Source organism: Polyodon spathula, chromosome 12 (genome assembly GCF_017654505.1).
Source record: "Polyodon spathula isolate WHYD16114869_AA chromosome 12, ASM1765450v1, whole genome shotgun sequence".
Classification (NCBI taxonomy): Eukaryota; Metazoa; Chordata; class Actinopteri; order Acipenseriformes; family Polyodontidae; genus Polyodon; species Polyodon spathula.
Genome location: NC_054545.1, coordinates 23,891,859 through 23,912,301, shown reverse-complemented (window position 1 = coordinate 23,912,301; position 20,443 = coordinate 23,891,859). Strand labels below are relative to the sequence as shown.

General features: G+C 38.3%; 1 protein-coding gene across 2 annotated transcripts; it reads right to left on the bottom strand.

The window, feature by feature from the left end:
• Positions 1–1,402: 1,402 nt before the first annotated feature.
• On the bottom strand, positions 1,403–20,224 carry LOC121324250 (glutamine--fructose-6-phosphate aminotransferase [isomerizing] 2-like). 2 transcript variants are annotated; one of them, XM_041265923.1, is made up of 20 exons: positions 20,084–20,224; positions 18,140–18,247; positions 17,698–17,796; positions 17,391–17,516; positions 16,772–16,830; positions 16,291–16,425; positions 15,467–15,528; positions 12,094–12,173; positions 11,785–11,865; positions 10,507–10,630; positions 7,792–7,955; positions 7,378–7,473; positions 6,979–7,076; positions 6,752–6,872; positions 6,440–6,597; positions 4,577–4,691; positions 3,796–3,923; positions 3,283–3,450; positions 2,712–2,873; positions 1,403–2,188 (listed from the first exon to the last, which is right to left on the bottom strand). In XM_041265923.1, the coding sequence occupies exons 1-20, from the start codon at positions 20,088–20,090 to the stop codon at positions 2,144–2,146; spliced, it is 2,136 nt and encodes a 711-aa protein (XP_041121857.1). In that variant the 5' UTR covers positions 20,091–20,224; the 3' UTR covers positions 1,403–2,143. The 2 variants fall into 2 exon arrangements, with proteins under 2 accessions (XP_041121857.1, XP_041121858.1); XM_041265924.1 differs by lacking the exon at positions 11,785–11,865 and having other exon boundaries at positions 20,084–20,222.
• Between the last annotated feature and the right edge of the window lie 219 nt (positions 20,225–20,443).

The following is a 20,443-nucleotide window of genomic DNA, read 5'->3' as shown; positions in this document are numbered from 1 at the left end:
TGAGGTTATTTGACTAATAACGGCCCAGAAAAGCATTCACTTGTTTTCAAGCTGACAAGCTCACCCTGAGCTGATGTGGTATCATGGTACTGTAATGGGTTCAGGTAGCATTCTACCAATGGCTTACCCTTACAATTTACACACATCGTGTAGCTATCAATAAAAAGAAAGCAATGCATGTAAAGAGTTACCTAGACACCATGATTTAAACCACTTGTCCAGCAGGTTTCCATACAGGTTCCAAGACAAATAGCACCTTGATAATGGGCACTGAAAAGCCAACTGTTGCCATTGTATGCCTACTCTTGAAGCGTAAAGCAGCTGCAACATGCGGTTTTGTTTTGCTTTTTTTGTATTGTGATGTACACAGTGTGTGTATTCTTCCGCACTTGGGCTATCATTACTGGTACCCTAGTGGGGGCCATCAACCACTGCTACTGCCTGTGTGTGTGTTTAATTAATCCTGGTCGCCTGAGCGGCGCTTCAGTCGCAAACCCTGTTAGGAAGCACTCCTCCTCACACCCATATAATAAGTCAACTATGACACAATACAGATTGTTTGTTTTGCTGCGGCAAGCCCAATGTTGAAATGCTGAAACCTTGCTTCACCGAGCTGTTTTTATCTTCCTGCAGCTTCGGGTTCGGAATAAGAGCAGCAAGTGGTTTCAGTGAGGAAGGAAGCGTCATGCCTTTGGGAATGGAAACACTGCTAAGATAAAAGGACTCTTTATTTTCTAGTTGGAGCTCCCTTTTAATTGAGCTGTCTGCTGTGACCTTACAATAAAAAACAATAATAATAATCCTTTTAATCCTGGTATATAAATGTGAACCATAAAGAGTTTCTTCAGGGTAATTATCACAGGTCGAAATAGTGCTTTAGGACTCTTTTTGTTTTGTTTCAGGCCTGTTCTGGGAAAAGAAAAACATATGGTGTAATGAAATTCATCCCTTTCAGGGTTTTATAACAAGAACTAAAAGTTCCCCATTGTGAGTTTTTAACACTTCTTTAGACAGTTCACGCAGGCCCATCGGTCTCATATCAACTTCCTATCAAACCTGCTCAGGTGCTTTTACACAGCTTAAATCAATCACCTAAACAATTCATTTCGATGTGGCTTTCCAGCTGTTTTTACCACAGCTCAGAAGACAGTCCCTGCAATACAAACGCTGGGCTGTAGGCTTTTCTAGCTTTGTGTTTCTGCCCCTTCACAGTAAAACCCATATCTCAATGTAACTGGAACAACATTAAAAAACTAAATTAACACAGATGTATCAACATATTTTTTATTTTGCCTTTTTGAAAATTCACAGAACCACTGACCCCGTCATTTATATATATATATATATATATATATATATATATATATATATATATATATATATATATAAAATATGCTATATAATTTACATCCTTTTTTAAAATAAAAAGCATTATTTACTTACATAGGCAAACCAGTTATCAAAGCTTCCAGTATGACTCACAAAAACACATATATAATAACATGAACAGTAAAACACTATCACTAAAAAAGGTAGGAAAAATAACTTAAACCTTTCCCTTTACAAAAAGTTATAAATTATGTAAAACTTTTTCAAACTATGAAAGCTCTGTTAACATAAAAAGGTTGAGTTAACAGAGCTTTAAATATTGCACAATATAAAACCTCTATCCTTTGCAAAACAAGTAAACTGTTTTTTTTAACCGTAAAGCCTCTACATCTTCATTCTTATTTTTTACATATTTGTTTTTACATTTTTTTACATATTTTTTCCCCAAGAGTGTACAATATTTTCCTTTTGAGGAAATGTTGACAAATATTTTAAACTATATCGACTAAACTGCATTTTTTCAAATATAATGGAATGCCTTCATAAAAATAGTATTTGCACATGTTTGAGTGGTCCCAACTAAACTATAACTATTGATTAACCTCGGAATTTTTCAGTATAAATCTTTAAAAGCTGAAACAAAGGGCCTAATAGATAAAGCACAAAACGGCAGTTTAAACTGCATAGTATTTCTTCAAATTGGTTTGCTTCATTATCAAAGCTTTTTACAATCTTTTAATTTTGTCTATAACTATTTTTTAAAATCTTTTGATATTTACACAGAAAAGCTGTTTATTCCAGTTTATTCACAGGATTACTCCACAGTAACAGACTTCGCCAGGTTTCTTGGACAATCAACCTGAATAAAAAACACAAAGACGTTAGTGGATCAGTTTGGATCAGCATTGTGTTGGCATTTAAACTGACAGACGGTACTTCTAGGTACAAATGTTTAACACTGTCATTTAGGGTGTCAACATAAACATCATGTTAAATGTCAATGGCTGTATCAGTTTACCTTTGAGAAATACTGTGCACTGGAACTCAACTTAAATCTGCCCTAACATATCACCTATCTATTTTCAGTGTAGTTTAAATGGGATACATAAAAAATACTTGTTATGCAGGCATTCTAACTAGCCGCCTGAAGGTTATCAACACTAATGCAGAAGGACCCTTCGGGGTGTATCAAATACCAGAAGTGCACTAAAGGGGTCCTTTGCAGTTTTCTCTTAATGTAAAACTTTCTCCACCTACGATAGTGTACACCTTTCAAGATCTTTTCAAGATGTCTATGCCTAGGTATCGGTATATTGTGATTACAGGTCACAGTTTGAGCTGAGACTCAACCTATTTTGCCCTACCGATTTAGTTCAACTTACATCATATCCCCGGAGTACCGCCAGGTGGAAGGACATCAGCTGAAGGGGGATGACACTTAGGATGCCCTGGAGACAGTCCACAGTGTGGGGGATCTCAATGGTCTTGTAAGCATTCTTCATACTCTCAGGGTCATCCTCAGAGCATATGATGATGGGGCAACCCTATAGAAGAGAAAGCGACAATGTCACACTTGTATTACACAACACGTACACTTTGGCAGGTTTCTATGCTGTTTAGAAAGTCGTCACTCTCTCGCCACTGTCATTATGTGACGTAGCATGCACATTCGACGTGCTGTTGGAAATGTGCGTCTAACATCTGACTTTAAGGGATGGGTAAATCATCTCACTAAAAAGCTGTATTTGTTTTGCATGGAAACATGTACGGAAGTCGTACATTATGTTTACGAGACTTCAGCAGTGCAAATCCTGTTTATTCAGTGTTTCAGATTATTGGCATTTGACTCATAAAAAGTTCTATATAGTTAAGCTGTTTTATAAGCAAGGCTATACATTTTTTGCAATAAATCTTTGCAATAAATACATAGCCTCAATACAATGGGTTTCTTACCTGGCGTGCAATGACCTGCTGCAGGGCGTTCTGGCACTTGGAGTAGCAGGCATCCCTCACAATGATCATGATAACTGGCATGTGTTTGTCAATGAGAGCCAGGGGGCCATGCTTCAACTCTCCAGCCAAGATCCCTTCCGAATGCATGTAAGTGATCTCCTTGATTTTCTGCAAGTCAATGCAACACTCATCAGTACAGCTCCTTCACAGGGCTCTCCTTAAATTATCTAAAGAGGTTAGTCCATTTTCCACCATAAAGTTGTATACAATCTAGTGATGTTAACAAGGAGGGCAATAACCCAGATGGAAGTACACAGATTGTTTAATTTATTAAGAGACACCTGAATGTGAAGTATACTGTATAGGTTTAAACTACACAACTCAGATTAACAACTATCAAGTCACTATGAGATAGACTTATTATGCATTGACTTGTGTTAAAATAAGATTTTTAGAATTAGCACAAAGTGCATTATTTCAAAGAGTGTGATTGTTCGGCAGTGTGACACCTACCAGGGCTCCCTCCAAGCATGTGGCGTAGTTAAACCCACGGCCCATCACAAGAAGAGATCTCTGCTTGTACAGCTCATCTGCAAGCTCCTTAATCTTACTATCCAGAGCTAAAACTGCCTTGATTTGACCTGCAAAAAAAATAGCGTTGTTAGTGTTCTGTGTCACTTTTATTGGTAATCACTGGAAAGCGAAAACCCGAAGCTTGGATTTCAGATCAACACTAGCGATGCAATCAAACAGGTTGTAAACAGGCCCCCTGCAGTTTTTACAAGAAACACATTACCTTACCTGTATCCCAAGTTATCCACATCGCAGCATTATTTTTTTCAAAATATTCCTGATTGTTGTTATAGTTAATTCACACTTCATATGTAAACCTACTTGGGAATGATATATTTTCAACTTTTACTTGGAAACTTTCATACAGGTGCTCTGTATCACTTTAATCCTACACAGAAACAGAGGAAACAGTGGTAAGTAGGGGAGGCTTCTTTACAGGGTATGGAAAGGGTTAATAAGACCTGACTTGGCAAAGCTTTGAGATCTACTAGGCACCGGTACTGATGTGCTGAATGGCCTCCTCTTATGTTCTGATGTCATACTTTTGCATTTAAAGGATTTTTTTTGCAATTGTCCACAGGAAACAGATTCCATGCTATTCTGGATGGCTGTAACAATGTTTGCTTTGTTATACTGCAAACTCTGTGCATGGGGTATACAGTTAAACAGTGAGTCCTGTACACAGTGAAAGGGTTAGCAGTCACATGAGGAGGTCGCTCACCTGGCAAAGCCTGCAGGCTGCTGATGATTTCCAGCCTTCTTTTCTGCAGGGAAATTCTGTCTTCGGACATCATCAAGCCGAACATGACCAATGCCACAAACTGGCTAGTGTAAGCCTGAAAAAGATACACGAAAAAATATTTGAATAGGCACCCAGTGTATGTCTCCTACAGTAAATCAGACAATTCACAAAGATTTACACATTTAAAATAACGTGGTGTTCAGTTTTGAATACAAAAAATTATCCAGCAAGAGCGGGACACAAACCGCAAACCATACGGTTCAAAGAGTAATGTGTTACCAGTCAACTAAAGAGCAAGCTCTGTAGTCGAGAGGCAAGTCTTACATTAACTCATTAGCTGCAAGGAGGAGATTCATTACAACAGGACAGTGTGATATTTCCTTTTAGGACTGGAACTTCACCTATCTATGTCACAGTGGGTCATATTCCTAAAACTTGCATGCTAATGCTCTATAAATACAGTTTCTCAGTCTAGTGTTTCAGGTTTCATTCTCTAAGGCAGTGGTAGTACTGTTTAATGTGCAATGAAAGTCGGTGGAGAGTCAGGTGACATTTGTATCCAATAGCGTGTCATGTAGCGATTCCAATCTAGCTGTGGGCGTTTAGAAGACTGAGATACAATGTGGGAAGCCATTCAAGTGTATACATAGTGTTTTACATTATTATTATTTTGTTATTATTCGTTTTACTTGTTTTACAACGGGAGCGATGAAGATTTCTAAGTTGGTTTGGAGGATTTCGATATCAGTGACAGTGATGCTGACTTGAACAGCAGCAGGGGACTGGGTGTTTATTACTGATCCCTACCATGATGCCAGTCCTCCATCATTTGATTTTGCACCTGTTTACACAGATGTGCATCCCGCCATGGAACTTGATGTTTGCGTTCTCCATGGAGTGCTTTTTGGCTTTTGTTCCCAAAAAGCTAATCACTTACCTTTGTGACTGTGCAAACAAAAAAGCATAGAGCAAGTCGATAATGGCACACGTTCTGATGTTTGATTTTTATTTGATAATTACTGTTTACTGATTATTATTGTTATTAGCGTTATTAGCAGTGTTTTTGTTTTCACTGCTCAAACAAAAAATAAAAAATGTGTTTTTAACTCTATATTGAACATGAGTTGGTAGTACACGGGAGACTAAAGGGTTAATGAAAAAACAGTTTAGGTCATTTATTTGTATTTGATTCATCATATGTTAACATTTTACAGCAATTACAGGTTTGAAAACATTATTATTATTATTATTATTATTATTATTATTATTATTATTATTATTATTATTTATTATTATTATTATTATCATCAAAATAAGGTACCTAGGAAGGAGTTTCATTGTTACATCTGGAGTTGATCCTTACATAAATGTATCTTTTTATGTGTCGTTTTCAGGGAAATCAGGGCAGTTAACATATTTTGCTTCATAATAACCAAATATATTTTACTTAAAGTGCATAATACATACATTATAAGCAGAAATAATGGAAGAAAACTTCATAGTGTTACATTTAAAGTTTAATACACTGTTGATCTACAGTAAAATACAAATTACACAGAAACTGTGTAGGCTCTGCAATGTTCTCCCTTGTTCTTGTGTATTTTGCTGCCATCAAGAGATAACAGCTACTGAGTAAGTGCAAGATTCTGTTATAATGTCCGAGACAATTTAAACAAAAATTTAACAATGATAGCATTTAAAATGTCTTGCTCGCAAACATTTCATGTCAGTATATGTCTAGCAGCTCTCGTCCACATGAAAATGTTGGTATGCGGCTCCTAGGGTCAGCAAGTTTGGCTGCCCTTGGTCTAGGGTATGTGTTTAAGGAAAGTTGCTCTTTACCTTTGTGCTGGCCACCCCGATTTCAGGTCCCGCATTGATGTGAATTCCACAGCTCGTCTCTCTACAGATAGAGCTGCCCACAGTGTTTGTCACCCCGACAGTGAGCGCCCCGCGATCCTTGCAATACCTCAGGGCCATTAGGGTGTCAGCGGTCTCACCTGCAATTGAAAGCATATGGGTTGATAAGACGTCCTGTCAGTTTAGAAGGGGTGTCCCAAGACGATCCCTGAGCTTATACCATGACAGTATTGTGGGGTTTTAGAAAGTGAGGCCTGTGGAGGCAGAGACTGCAGGCTGGCTGTAAGTGTGTACCTGACTGGCTGATGAAGAAGCACACATCGTCTCTGAAGACTGGTGTGTTTCGGTCCAGGAAGTCGCTGGCCAGCTCCACCATCACAGGCAACTCGGTGAGCTCCTCAAGAATCTGTCGTGTCTGGAGTGGGGAAAACGCATTGTTACATCCTGACAAATATCACATGTCAAGGAGAAGTACGGCAGTGTTGAGCGCACTGTTTGATCTGTATTCAAATGCAGCTTACCGCTACTGCGGCGTGGAAACTGGTGCCACAGCCAATGACAATGAGACGGCGACACCTTTTGATTTCCTTTAAGTGGTCTTTCAAGCCTCCAAGGATAACTGGAATAAAAAAAAGGAAAGCATCAACTAATGCAAAAGAAAAAAATATTTTAAAAAGTATTATATGTATTATTGCTTTTTACAAAATAATCCCTTTTGATTCTGTATTAAATTTGACTGCAGAAATAGGTTTCATTTAGGTTTCTGCTCTATAGCAGAGCAGGACTACAAACTGGTAACACTGATCTGACAGTTTCTTTTTTGGTTTTCAAGTAACATATCCACGTGTCAAGTGCTTGTCTCAATTGTATGGGAATGTTGGGGAGGGATGGGATACAGCATACAGTAATGAATTTGTTACCTGTGTTGTTTTCAAAGCAGACTCGTCCTCTCATGGTGTTGACGACTGATTCGGGTTGTTCAAAGATTTCCTTTTGCATAAAGGCTTTAAAGTTACCTTCAATGAAAAAAAGAATATAAAATGTGATTGCACAAACATTTCAGTGGGGAGCGAGCTTGTTTCTCAAAATGGAAAGTTATTGTACACTTAGTACAATAACTTATCTTCAACACCTTTTGCATTGTCAGATCCTTTCATTGCTCAAGATTGATAATATTTTTCACACATTTATGCAAAATCTATGCAATGTAATTTTGCTAAAAATATCTATAAAGGAATGATCACCAGAAGAGGCCCAGGGATGCCACGGGGGGCCGTCCTCATGTCTATCAATATTGAGCAACGGGTCCTGCTTGTGATCAAGTGCATCCTGACCTTTCATGATCTGCTGCATCTCCATCTGAAGGGTCTGGATGGCTCTGGAGGGGTCGTCCCCAGCTAAGCGATTAATGCGATGGATGGAGAGCTTGCCCTCACCCACTGCAGCGATGTCGTCATCCTCCAGGTAGATCACCTTGTTGGTGTGCTCAATGATGGCACTGAGGAAAACAACAAGGAAATCAGATCACTCAGGAGGTACAAGCGCTTTCTACACTAAACCTAGGAGTGGCTGTTTCATACAAGGACTCTATTTTTTATTCATATTAGTTATTGTCAGTTTAGTACTGGTGAAGGGTTAGGGTTAGGTTAGGGTTAAGGCCTCAAGAGAGATTCCCACAGCTTCGCAAGGTAACTCAACACCCTCAGCCAGTCAGCTATGGGCCTCTCTCAAGCAGAGTCACAAATTATGCCATATTGCATGGTTATGTGACCTGAGACAGATGTGAACCCAAGCTATTAGAAACTATGACCATATATAATATGTTTTTTTTTTTGTGTATAATGCAGTTAAACATTATTTTAGAATTCATTTTCTGAGTTCTACATAATGCAGGGTGTGCGTTAGGCCTCTTTAATTTACAGGCTGCTTTTTGGTGCCCCCTGTGGAATTACATCAGTTTTTCTGAAGGGGCTTTGACCACAGTGAGGGTAATACGTACGCAATAAGCCACGACAAAGTGTGTGCACGGCCGTAACTAGCTCTGAGGAGACAGAGGTCGTGTTCTTGATTGGTTTTTTGCATCATAAATGCTGAGGCTCATGTAAAAATCCTGGTAAAGTACAAAAGACATTTAATTTTCTCTGTTGGTTTACTGTGTAAAATAGATTTGGAGGTTGAATAGTAAATACCAAGCAGTCATATAAATACTGCAGCTAGAGCTTGAAACCTAAGTTTGACCTCGTGGAATGGCCCTGGGTGTGTGATATACTCTAATATCACCACGCCCCGGGAGCGTTGCAAGCCACGATGAAGTGCCTTATTACGCTTATAAAATGGGTTAACTAAATTGAAAAACAAAAGAAAACATTTTAAATTTACAAAAAAGTCTAAAACTGAGCTAAGAAAAAATAGTTCCATATACAGTAACTTAAAAAAAAAAATCCTTAATTGAAAAAAAAAAAGCGATTTATAGATGTTGAATTGAACATTGCCACTGAAAGTGCAGTTTTTCTTTATTTGATTTGTTATACTTCTTGTAATTCTTGGTTTGTTCATTAAATTTAAAAGTAAAATATTGCTGCCCATTTTCATCACGACACAGCACAAATGACTCTGTCTTTAGTCACGCAGACCCTTCTTTACAAGATCTGCAACAGTATCAGGTGACAGTGCTGCTGTTTTTTTTTTTTAAATTGCCATTTGTTATCTGGGGAAATGACAGGTATCCTTACCAGATTAGCGCTGCTGTTTCACAGTGACGAGACAGACGTTTGCATTATGGAATAATCGGTCACTTATCAAACTGACTTTGTGGTTTATGGCTGGATAACGTGGAGAACTACTGGGCCTGTGTTAAACAATTTAAAACAACGCAGGGCACATGAGATGAGATAATACCATCGGACCAGGATGAATTTATGTGGAGGGAAAGGTACAGCAGGAATTGTCAAGATGCTTTTTAAATACTCTGCATCACAGATCACACAGCTGTGCAGACGGGGCAGGAGATGCAACCGACAGAAGGAGGAGTACAGACATACAGTAGACCGGGGCCAGCAGCAACAAAACACCCATTTAACCACAACAGGCTCTTTTGTCACCCAAATCTTTTTTTAAAAAGCGTAGTTTCAGAATGGGATAGGAAAACGCTGCAGCTCTGGCAGAGTTCAGGGAGAAGGGCCACAGCACTTTTGCTTTTTTTCACTACTTGAATTAGAGTCAGTGGTGTCGCATTCAGACTAATTCAAACTTTCACCTACATTTCGGTTTCCCAGAAGATTAACATTTACATAAATCAGGTTATTTTTATTGTGATTAAATAGCAGTTTTTTTTTTTGTTTTTTTTTAAAGGCTATGGCGTATGGATATCACTAGTGATTGGCCCCTTTTTGAAAACAAATGCTGACACATGGTGATGTATTGTAATATCAACACCCCTATGAGACCTGTTTTGACCAATCAGGATAGAGTATTTCAAAGACCCATTTCATAAATATATATGAAAATACCTGTTCTGTTTAAGAACCACCCAAATGTTTTTTAATAAATCTGAAAGTTGTAAGATATTTATTTAATAGTGAGTTCAGGGAGAAAGGGTACAGCGATCAGAATGGCAAGTTTGATTTGAATACTTACTTTTGCTTTTTTTTCACAACTTGAATTAGTCAATGATGTTCCATTCAGACTCGTTCAAAATCTCACATACACTTCAGTTTCCCAAAAGGTCAACATTTTCATAAATCTGGTTATTCTATGGCGTGGTTTTTTGTTGTTGTGTTTTTTTTTTTTTTTTTTAATTCTAGTGGCGTATGGATATCTACCAGTGATTTGTCCCTTTTTGAAAAGTGCCAACCCACTGTTGTAATATCAACACCCCCATGTGACCTGTTTTGATCAATTGGGATAGACCATTTAAATTACCCATTTTATAATAATGTAATATTAGAGTCAAATTGGTAACAATGTATTGAAGCGAAGGATATCAATGTATTACCAAATGGTATCAACATATCATTGATGTATTATTGATGTATTATGTTGTGCTTTACCTGGCATCAGAAGCAAAGTAATATTCCACTGCTTTCAGGTCTCCAACAGAATAGAGACAGGTCAAACTGTCAAGTCTCTGCTTCCTGTTAGCATCCTTTTCATTGTTCTCATGTTTAAAATGACCTAAAGACATAAAAACAAGATGCTATAATTGTCTCCTATGAAATATTATTAATGAGGTTTTATTTGATTAAAGAGGATGGCACAGTTAAAGCCCCTAGTTTTGGCATTGTTTGCTTGCCATCCCAAGTGTAAGATAGCCTTCTTCTTGTAAGAAACACAACCCAAGATGCAAAGCAAAACTGTTTGTGAAGATCTTATGGCAAACTGTTTCATTTTCTGCCATATATCTATATGACTTTGTTTATACACAGTACTCAAATATTATTATTGTATTGGAGCACTGTGTATATATACATAAGCGATAACTACAGGGCATAGTGTGTTTACAAGGATACACATCCTGTAGTTACAGCTATTATGTGACAGGTGCTTTGGTCTTGTGATCTCTTTGTGATGTTTGTTCGTCCAAGCTGTGCAGTTTTCATGATAACAGGACTTGGAAACCCAATTAAAGTTAATTAAAGAGATTATATTTGTCACAGAACATATAATATATAGTTAGATTATCAGTTGGAATACAAGCCACATTAATCAGGTCATGCAATAATACTTATATGCAACTAGTCAAATTGGAAATGTTGTTCCACTTTTATTGGTGTCTCCATTTCAAAAGTTTTATTTCTCAAGGTACCCTGCTGATTTATCATCTCCCTGGGTTTATATACACACAACCTGATTTACCAGCCAACAAGGGCCAGCTATTAGAGGCTGCTTTGCAAGGTGCCTCCCTGCTCTGGGTTTTACTAGCTAGTAGATTTAGGTGAGAATGAATACAGGTTGTACTCTGTGGCACTCTAGATGGAGATTATTTACAAAGATATGGCTACATTAAATAATTGCAAATCACGATAAAATACACTTTCATTTTTGTGGGATGCAGCTGTGTGGCAAATGTATGTTTACACACACATGCAGAATATCAACATGCATGTTACCATTGAAAGACACTCTGCAATAAAGATTCAGTGTAATTAATAATTTACTTCAGAGGAATGGTTGTTAAAGAGATAATTGTACTCTTCATCAGAACAAACAAAGTTCAAAGTGATATTGCTTGAAGGAGATAATCACAGGGAATAACCAATGAGGCACACCGATTTACCCATGATCAGAACAGGATAGGAAGGTGCCCACTTTAAAATAGCATACTCCACCTATGCTAGCACCAGACTCCTGTGACCCGGCTGCATCATACACCTTTAAAGGAATGTCACTAAAAACTGACTTCGGGAATGCTAAAAAGAACAAATGGATTAGTTTAGGCAGCTTCACCTGGATCCAGAATGACACACATACACACAGCTAGGTGAGGGCTGCACAGCCTCGGGTGGCTCGTTTGAAATCTAATAAATGTAATAAAATGCTGTAACCTTGCAAGTGTGACATAGGCAGGTATTCTAACAGCGTAAAGACTTGCTGTTATTGCAGACACAGGCAGGTATTCTAACAGCGTAGAGACTTACTGTTATTGTAGGTAATTGGAATTTCCTCAGTGGACAGGTCAGACTTGCTTCTCACACCGATCAACAGGGGGCTCCCTCTCCTGTTGGCACAAAAAACAAAACAAATACCTTGTTAGATTTGTTATGGAAACGTAATTAGTTATTATTGCATGCGCTCGAAAAAACAATTAGCAAAAAAATCTTCTAAAACCTCTGAAACACACCCTGATACAAGATATATTAGACCTTGTATTAGTCGTGGGAAAGACAGTTATCTTCCCCTGGATGTTTCACTTGTTGCCCACGGTATTCCGTGCCCTTCCAATCCACCCCCTCACTCCACTCCCTCTTATTTTACAAGTGCCCAGAACCACCAAGACTTGGTCTTGGCTGCAAGTGCAAAGGGGCAGAGACTTAATCACTTTACTACTGCTTTACTACTACTTTATAACCACTTTACTACCACTTGGCTCATTGCCCAATCTGTTATCGAGTAGTCTTACTTGCAAGGTAACCTATATGCCTCTTAATGATGTATAGTGTTGTGGCAAACACGACATATCGATATTGTCCGTTTAAAAGAGAACTAATTGCGTATAAAAGGGGAACAATTAGCTTGTTGAGGTGGGCTCGCTGGAGGTCACTTCGGGTGCTGTATGGAGGTTGGCGGTTCCTGTTTGTTATGCAGTCTGGGATGGAAGGCATTGTGTGATGTCATCAGGAAGTTTTGGAGCTGAGGGCTGTGACTGTGATGGTGTGTTCGAACGAAAACAATTTGAAAAGAAGAAAGTTATCTATATTATCAGCGGCTGCATGAGGAAAATGTTAACTAAACTACTTGCCAAGTACTTGGAACAAACTACGTGCCGGAGACCAGATGAACAAACAAGGTTAACTAACCTGTCTGTTCCAGCGGAACAGGTTGTACAGTTTTGAACATGGGTAGTTTGGTTTTAAGTTATTGAAAGGATTCCCGCATCGTTGTTTCGATTACTAAAGGGAAATTGACATTTCTGTGAGTGGTTAAATATCCAATACAATCTCTAAGGAAGAGAAAATAACTCGCACATAACTGACTTGCAGCATATTAAATGAACATTACTCTGTCTATCAGAACTGCTAAAGTATTACCGTCAATCCTTGTGTATTACAGACTTGTGTGTTGTTTTCTTTACTTTACTATTTTTCCCTTTATTTATTTAAATATTTATTTATTTTGTTTTGACCAGTAAATAATGTTAAATATTGCTTTATAGTATACTGGTGTTTTTTGTTTCTGTATTTTATTTTAGTAAATTGTTAATTAACTTTTGCTTTGTTGATTAATTGTTGGGTATGTATATTGCGTTGTGTGTTTGTTGAGACTATTGAAAACTGGCTTGCAGTTTAATAGTGTAATTTGGCTCGTGAGGGTATATTCCCGCAACCACTGCCGTTGATTACTAAAGAGGTGTCTTTGGCAACACAATGATAAAGTTAGTTTGTCTCTTTGAAGGACTGTATTTAAAGCAGGTTTCCAATAGGGATGAAAAGCTTTTCATTGTCTTGTACTGTCTGTTACTACCATAGCAATTAACTGTTATTTTTTTTTTATTATGTTTGGTTAATTAATATTTTGTTCTGTATATGTTTTGTTTCTTTATTTTGTAATTTGGTTTAATTAATAGGTAAATGGACTTGAAGCTGGAGCCATTTAAATATATATATATATATATATATATATATATATATATATATATATATATATATATATATATATATATATATATATATATATATTTTTACCTCATAAGCAACTTGTTTGGTTGTTCAATTAATTAATGGTCCCCTTTTTCTCTGGTTGATTATACAGGACTTGATTAGGATGATGGGTTTTCTGGTCCTGGTAATGTGGTTAAGTTAAATAATTTGATAGGACATTTATTACTATCTGGCACCCTAGAGCTTGATGCTGTTACAGTGTGGCTTACTTTCTGGATTTTTTCCACTTCCAAAGCTCTTTACAAACAACTCCCCAATTATTCCCCTTGTCTAAACCATGCAAGGACTGCTCTACACACATAGGCTTCAATTCTGCTGTCTCCTGAGTCACAGCCAGAGCACTCTGCATTCATGCAAGGCCCTGGGCCAGCTCTAATGAATAGGCCCCATTCACAAGAGCGCACTGGTAGAAAGGGAGGAAATGAAGCAATCCAAAACACAGTGGCTTCAACCAGCCCACACATTCATCACTAAAAAACATTTTCATATTTCCTTCATTAGCCCAAGTAGTCAAGCGTCATAAAAGGCAATAGATGATATGAAAGACACTTTAGGCACTTTCATTTAGGACCTATTTCAATACAGCTGCTATAATGCTGAGAGAAATTTGGAAATGTCTTGTCAGAACATTATTTACAGGATCTGAAACCACACATGAAATTTATAAAGATGTTTTTTTTTTTTTTTTTACTGTTTTTGTTAAAGGACAGCTAATATTTAAATGAAAATGTCCTGTTTGCTTTTATTTATCAATTTATTTCACATAACTAACCAGGGCAAATGTAGAGTTCATAACATTAGACCTATTGGTGTTGCCTGTAAAATCTTTTCAGTACATTTGGAAAAAGGCAATCCTATTTAAATGTGTAACTTTCTGTGCTAAATTAAGCTTTAATTTGTCCTTAAAGCAGGTGGTGCAAAGTAGGCTCCAAAAGGAGAGTCACACTAGCTGTACGGTAACTACCTATGAGGAATGTATACAAACTTGAATGTCTCCTTTATGACACAGGCCCACACAAGAAGGAAGCCAGGATTGAGGACTGTGGCTGGCAGGCACATAAGAAATTATGTTTAGCAGAAAACTGACTGTGGGGCTGCTTTCTTACCTCTGTTTTCTTTATTAACATGATTAATGGTCTGGTTATTGAGAATGTGCAAATATTGTTTTAGTACAACGCCACAGATCAACTGCTGTACCCTGTTACCCTTCCAGTACACCACATGGACCACTGGCATGAGACTGACCTACACTGCAGCACAAACACTTCAACGGTGTTATCTGTGTAATACCGGGTGCTTGAGTCAAAACCTCCTCAATGGTAGAAAAGGGGGGAGCAGTGGTAGTGGTGATAAAACTATAATAAGAAAATAAAACATTGATAGGACTCCTTCAAAGGGACAGTCAGAAACAGACTTGGCAGTAAGAGGTGGGTGGTCTCTTTGATAACTGGGTGGCCTTCGCTCATGATTGCAATGTAAAAAGCACCGTGCTGACTAAAGCAAGAATGTTTCCAGGGACATGGGAAGTGCCTGCTACTGATAAGAGGACAGCAAGTGAAGACACAGAGACTGGGTGCACCACGACTACAGGCAGAGATAAACACTACAAAGAAGAATACGCAAAAACACAAACCTGGTGGCAATAGCTTCGCCTGGATAGTGGATGCTCTTGAAAACCAGTGCAAAGGCCCCCTCCTGTAAGAAAAAGAGTGAAACGAAGCCTGATTCAAAAACAAAGTAATCAGACCTTTTTTTCTTGAAAGCCACTGCCTGTGTCTCCCCCATTCATCTATTGCTGCTATAAAATAATTCTCCTAGACTCAAGCCAAGGTGAGGTTACTAGCTGATCCACAGTGAAACAGTGGAAAAATACCACCACTAATACTACCACTGAAAGGACAAGGAATTGACAGACTATTGTAAGACAACTACATGGGAAGGTTTGAGAATGCACTGCAGGATAGGTGGAAATGGTTCAATACTGCAGTAATAATGCTTTTCAGAGGAGGCTAGGTGGAAATGGTTTAGTACAGCAGCTAGTTGTAACCCTCATTTCAAAGCATTTGCGGCTACCAAACAATTCCTGGGATTAACACAAATTGTAAACCAGCTTTTACACTCAAACATAAGGAAATCATTATTTATACTACAGAAAATGAAAAGGTGGTCAAAATGTAGGCGTATAAATAAATGCTTTTGTTGAACATTACAGCCTAAAACACTAATGGCACCATCTGGTACTTTTTTATTAGCTACAATCTATTTTACCAATTCTTTATTAGAAGGTAATAGTGTTCGGTTATTTTTATATATGACGTATTTATTTGACAAGTCACGTTTTCTGTTATAGTGAAATACTGAAGAATACTGACGACCCTAAAAGCAATATTCCTTTAAAAAGGACATGCAATGTGTGTCAAATAGCTTTGTTTACACACATGACGTAGGTGTACTCACCAGCTGCTGAATAACTCTCTCCACAAGGGAAGAGAAGCTCACGTACTCGCTCTCCCAGTTGTCAAAGACATACTTGATCAGTTTGGGAATGACTTCTGTGTCTGTTTCTGATTCAAACTCGTATCCCTTTGTCTGCTGCAATAAAGAACAGCACAGATTCAGGCCACATGTTATTACGGCAGGGTGTTCCTCCAGGGGACCAGGTTACAGGTGGCTGTGTGGTCCAGTGGTTAAAGAAATGGGCTTAACCAGGAGGTCCCTGGTTCAAATCCCAGCTCAGCCACTGACTTACTGTTTGACCCTGAGCAAGTCACTTAACCTCCTTCTGCCCCGTCTTCCAGGTGAGACGTTGTTGTAAGTGACTCTGCAACTGATGCATCGCACACCCTAGTCATGTATCTTGTAAAGTGCTTTGTGATGGTGATTCACTATGAAAGGCGCCATATAAAGATTATTATTATTACAGTGCCATTATACTTACCAGATACTTTTTCAGCTCCTTGTAGTTGGTGATGATTCCATTGTGAATCACAACAAATTCTTGAAGAAAAAAAAGCAAAGTATTAAAGTTTGTGGATTATCTTAACATGATCTGTATAAGACTTTTGAATCTGTGATTGCTCCATTTTTGTGATTTCAAAATGTATACAGTGCATGGTGCAGTGCAAGACAAAAAGTATAATCACATTCAGTCTGGGCTCATGTGTAAACCAACATTCTGTTGGCCTAAGAGATTACCAATGGGAAATAAAGTCGCAGGTCCTGTTCTTGCACTACTCAAATCAATGTGTTCACCTTTCCGAAAATACTTTATTTGTTGCTGGTTTTATATGATTTATTGCAGAAAATATGCCTTTGCTTTTAAATCAACAGCAAGTTTATCCAATTTTTATGACACTAACTGTAATGGTTTTGTCTGATCTGTACTTGAATTTCAGCATGACTGTATGTGGTAATGCTTTCTGCCATCTTGCTAGGACCACTGACAATAAGACGAATATCTCAATGGGTTCGTACCCTGGTAAATACATCCAATGAGCTGAACAAAGTAAATGATTACTGGTGAATAACAATGCACAAACTAATTACGAGATAGATACCATTGTTTTTGTCGGAGCGGTGTGGATGGCTGTTGACTGCGCTTGGCACACCATGTGTTGCCCAGCGGGTATGTGCGATTCCAAAATGTGTGTCCAGTTCTTCCTCCAGATCCATGGTATCTTGTTCTGAAAACAGATCACTGTGCATTACAACACTGGGACAAAGGATATAAAGCAAGTCTGTATTTGCACCTTTCCAGTTTTAAGTGGTATTGTTATTTGATTGTTTCAGAAGGTCAAAAGATAACATCTGCTCCTATGTGTAACTTCAGACTAAAAACGCAGAGGTGAATAGAGGTGAACTCACTGTAAAGCTCTTCGTCCAGCGCCTTCACCTTGCCTTTCTTCTTGACCAGACAGATACTGCTAGTCTTCTCATTACTGTTGGGTCCATCAACAGCAACTCCTGATGACGCCAACAAGAAGCACACAGTTTAAGCTACTTGCTTACCATTAAATACAGGCAGATGTGAAATAAAGTTTTAATAAGGCTTGCACTGTACACCACATGTCCTGTTGTAATGCTATGAATTGACCATGCTTTCCCTATGCTGTTAGGGCGGTAATTCAATATCCTCTCAAGCCTTTAACCTCTGGAGGCCTGAGTTTGAATCCAGCTTTACAAGTAAAATGAGCTAGCAGTCAACACAAACCTCCAGGCCCACATGAATAGTCAGGATGAAGGAATCTGTCGGGGATGCTCTTGTGGTGCTTCTGTCCTGCATATTCATTTATAAACCAATACATACCTGCCGAATCATAGCCTCTGTACTCCAATCTCTGGAGCCCTTTCACCAGCGTCTCAAAAATCTCCTTCCTGGTACGGGGAACTCTGTAGTTCAGGTAAGCAAAAATTCCTTTACAAAAAGACAGACAAGAAATATTAAAGACATATCCATATTCACATGTGTTTAACAGGCTTACTGATTGCAGAACTACATTTCAACCGCCTGTTGCAAACATTTCTACAGACTTCTACATTAGCATAGTTCATCAACCCCTTTGACCAATTAAAAAGAGCTCTAGTGTAAAAGCTGAATACCGAATTGGTCCCAGCTTTGTGAGTACAGCTACTTACAGTGATTCTAGGCAGTGTTTAGTTCCAGGGGGACCTACAGTAAGTGCATATGATGCTGTCTGTAATCTGCATTGTACCTGAACATTTAGCGTTAAAACAACTAAATGCACAACTGTTTGTTTACATTACAAAACTATCAATCTTCCACTAATTATATGTTAGGACTGTTCTAACACCACTATAAAAGTTCCTAGGTCCTCTAACTTTTCAATGCATCAGTGAAACGGGCCGCTGCTACAGCATGAGATACAGTGCTTGCAGTGTTCTGCACAGGTAAACTAAGCTGCTTGTTCAGACGCCAGCTCACTGTGATACTGCCAGTGGCAGAATGTTCTGCCAAGGTAAAAATTAGGAATTAACCTCGACTGCGGACCACAGCTGTTACAATACGTAGTGAGTGGTAGAACTAGTAAAATCGTTTCAAGCCTTTTTTATTATTATTATGGCAATCAGAAGTTTTCATTGAGACTTGTTAAGTCAGAATCATTCCATTCTATTATTATGAAGGGATTTTGAAATTCACAGTTCTGGACTATTGTATATGCAATTGAATTGTCAGTGATATGTGTCTGATGCAATAGTTATTTAAATAAGGTTATTTTTTAAACTTGAACAACCTTAATAATAAACAGAGATTATCGACTGAGATGTGAGGTACAATCTAGAACATTCTACCATTCAAATCAATCGGGTTGTGCGGGACTATATGGTGTTCAAGAAAGCAGTAAATTGACTTAACATATCTCAAATAAACATAGACCTTACTGTATGCACACAACAAGCAAAGTAACTGGGACTATTTAAGAAAAAAAAGTCACCATTGAAAAATTCAGTGAAATCCGTCGATATTTTAGCATATCGTGGCACTGTTAGCAAGTGCGTCATATCTACAAAGTTATTATTGGGACTGTATTCACTATACTGAATAAAAGTATTCCAATTGTTCATTATGATAACCAGAAAAACATATTTAAATTACCAGAAAAACATTGACCAATTATCAACGAAACTGTTCGTCGATACTTAATAGATTTTTTTACCCCCCGCCACCCCCCCCCCCCCCCCCCCCCCCCAAAAAAAAAAATACAACTTCACTTCAATAGTCTGCAACATAACAAGCTCAGCCTCTTGGCGCAGTTGCTGCTCCCCACACAACTGTTTCGGGACCAGATCCAGATGTACGCCCGTAGAGTAACTCGATTGCTCAACCTATATACTTGACTCTAACTTTATACGGTATTAACTATGTGATCCACTGCAACAACATAAATTCCTAGAGTTTTTAAATAATTAAACTACATTTAATAATCACAAACGGCTATCTATTAATTGGGTAAGTAGCCTACTTTATGTATTTTAATAACATTAAATAGCAGAATCTGAGCATAATCCCAAGAAAATGACACGTCACCAATATTTTGGACTAAATGTATTTTAAGCATATGTTGCCCCTATGGCCTATAGTGTATTTACAATCAACTTAACAGCCCATTTCCAGCTAGCCTTACACTTAAGAAAGCACTGGTCTGAGCTTTGGATCCTCACAGTAAATCATTACTGTATGTATTTATCTGTCCTTAACCACGTCAGCATCCAGGATATTTATTTGACTTACCGCACATTGTTCAGACAGCCCTTGTTCGCACAGTAATGAGCCTGGAAAAATAAATATTTTCTTGTCAGAAAGCTCTCCACTTGTAATCCAGTTGCAGCCACTTTTAACATCGCAACTCGCACGGAGGTGGTTATATAGAGCTTGTTCCAGCTGTTCACCCCTCCCACTCTGCCCCACAGACAAAGTTTCCAGGACAACGACTGATCCGCCAATTACAGACGTTTTGAGTGTTCAAGGGAGTGTAGCGCTTGAGTCTTTTGGTGCACAAACTTGAAAGTCAGCTTTGGCTACACGGTACACTATTCTGGAAGCACTCTAACTGGTATTTCCTGTGAATCTCGCTAGGTGCACTTATGTACC